Source organism: Asparagus officinalis, chromosome 8 (genome assembly GCF_001876935.1).
Source record: "Asparagus officinalis chromosome 8, Aspof.V1, whole genome shotgun sequence".
In the NCBI taxonomy this organism is placed as follows: Eukaryota; Viridiplantae; Streptophyta; class Magnoliopsida; order Asparagales; family Asparagaceae; genus Asparagus; species Asparagus officinalis.
The window spans coordinates 11,797,861-11,799,835 of NC_033801.1; the positions used below are offsets into that span (position 1 = coordinate 11,797,861).

General features: G+C 39.2%; 1 protein-coding gene across 1 annotated transcript in view; it reads left to right on the top strand.

The window, feature by feature from the left end:
• Positions 288–1,975, top strand: part of LOC109820863 (leucine-rich repeat extensin-like protein 2) — a 9,216-nt gene continuing 7,528 nt past the window's right edge. Inside the window, 1 exon segment of the mRNA XM_020387058.1 lies at positions 288–371. Coding sequence (XP_020242647.1) covers positions 288–371 — 84 coding nt within the window.

Below are 1,975 nucleotides of genomic sequence, written 5' to 3' on the forward strand. Positions count from 1 at the left end.
AAAAGTAAAAACTTCATGTGATGGGGGCACTTTGTATTCTATCTCATGTGGATAAACCTCAAATACACACAATATTTGTGACGAGGCCCCAAAGTATCGGATTTCAAAAAAAAACCTAATGAAAGTTACGAACTTGCCCCTTTGATGAGACCGAACTCGGTTACTGCGTCTCTCACTATTTATTCCCAATTTCTCCATCATTAATCACATCTCTCTCTCTCTCTCTCTCTCTCTCTCTCTCTCTCACCCCTCTATCTCTCAACTTCTCCTTCTCTCTCGCTTTCGCCATGGCCACTGAAAATGATCAGGCTCTGGGAAGGCCGCGGAAGGCGAAGGCGAGGATGGTGGTCATGGAGTCGGAGATCGGGGATGTGATCAGGCCCGAGGGCTGGGCCGTCTGGGACGGGGCCGACTTCCACAAGATCTGCTACTACACCAAGTACAACAACAGGGGCCCAACGACGACCCCAGGCCCAGGGCCGAGTGGGTCAAAAAGCACGAGCCCATCAACAAGGAGGCGTCCCTCTTTCTCATCGAGAACCGACTGGGGGACGTCACCTGGCCGAGGGATGCCGGGGCCAAGTTTATCGACAATTTTGTCAAGAGCTAGTTAGTTTAATCAAATCGCTAGCTAGGTTGTTAATTAAAAGCTTGATTGGCTTAGACCCGCCGTGCATCAAGCACGTTAGGTTTTAATTTGTTACCTTCAATTTTTATTAATTGTTTTGTCATAATTTTTTTAAGCATTTTTTTGTATTTGTTTCTGAAAATTATAAATGAAAAGTGAGGTGAATTTCTCTCCTCTTTTATCGTTGTTATAGCTATTTTATTATCAGCTCTTTCTTTAATTTGTTGTGGACGTAGTCGAAGTGCTAACTGGGACTAAGATCGCAAGGCAACAACATCAAACAATAATAGAAAAGAATTATGCATGTTAGTTCTACTTCCAGCTAGTATTATTTCTAATATAAGCGTTAGTTCTAGTGGTATGTTAGTTCTAGTTGAGCCGATGTTAGTTCTAGTGGTTTTCGTGTTAGTTCTAGCTAATGTCGTGTTAGTTCTAACTTCCAACTAGTGTTATTTCTAATATAAGTGTTAGTTCTAGTTGTATGTTAGTTCTAGTTGAGTCCATGTTAGTTCTAGCAGCTCTCGTGTTAGTTATAGCTAATTTCGTGTTAGGTCTACTTCCAGCTAGTGTTATTTCTAATATAAGCGTTAGTTCTAGTGGTATGTTAGTTCTAGTTGAGTCACTGTCAATTCTTGCGGTTCTCGTGTTATTTCTAGCTGATGTCATGTTAGTTCTACTTCCATCTAGTGTTATTTCTAGTGGTATGTTAGTTCTACTTGAGCCCCTATTAGTTCTAGTAGTTATCGTGTTAGTTCTAGCTGATTTCATGTTAGTTCTATTTTTTCAGTTAGTGTTATTTCTAATATAAGCGTTAGTTCTAGCGATATGTTAATTCTAGTTGAGCTCCTGTTAGTTCTAGTGGTTCTCGCGTTAGTTTTAGCTGATGTAATGTTAGTTTTAACTTTCAGTTGGTGTTATTTCTAATATCAGTATTAGTTCTAATGGTCTGTTAGTTCTAGTTGATCATCGTTAGTTCTACTGGTTCTCGTGTTAGTTCTAGCTGATGTCGTGTTAGTTCTAAATTGTAGATAGTGTTATTTCTAATATAAGTATTAGTTCTAGTGGTCTATTAGTTCTAGTTGAACTTGTTAGTTCTAGTTGATGTCGTGTTAGTTCTAAATTGTAGCTAGTGTTATTTTTAATATAAGTGTTAGTTCTAGTTGTATGTTAGTTCTAGTTGAGCTCATGTTAGTTCTGTTAAACCCTAGAGGGGGGGGGGGGGGTTAGGGTCTTATGCTAATCTAATCCGATTAAATGCCAATTAAAACTTATTAATAAGTTATCCTAGCAAATATGAAATACCACAAGATATACCTACGTCTCCGCTCCCCACTCCCGGGGAGAAAT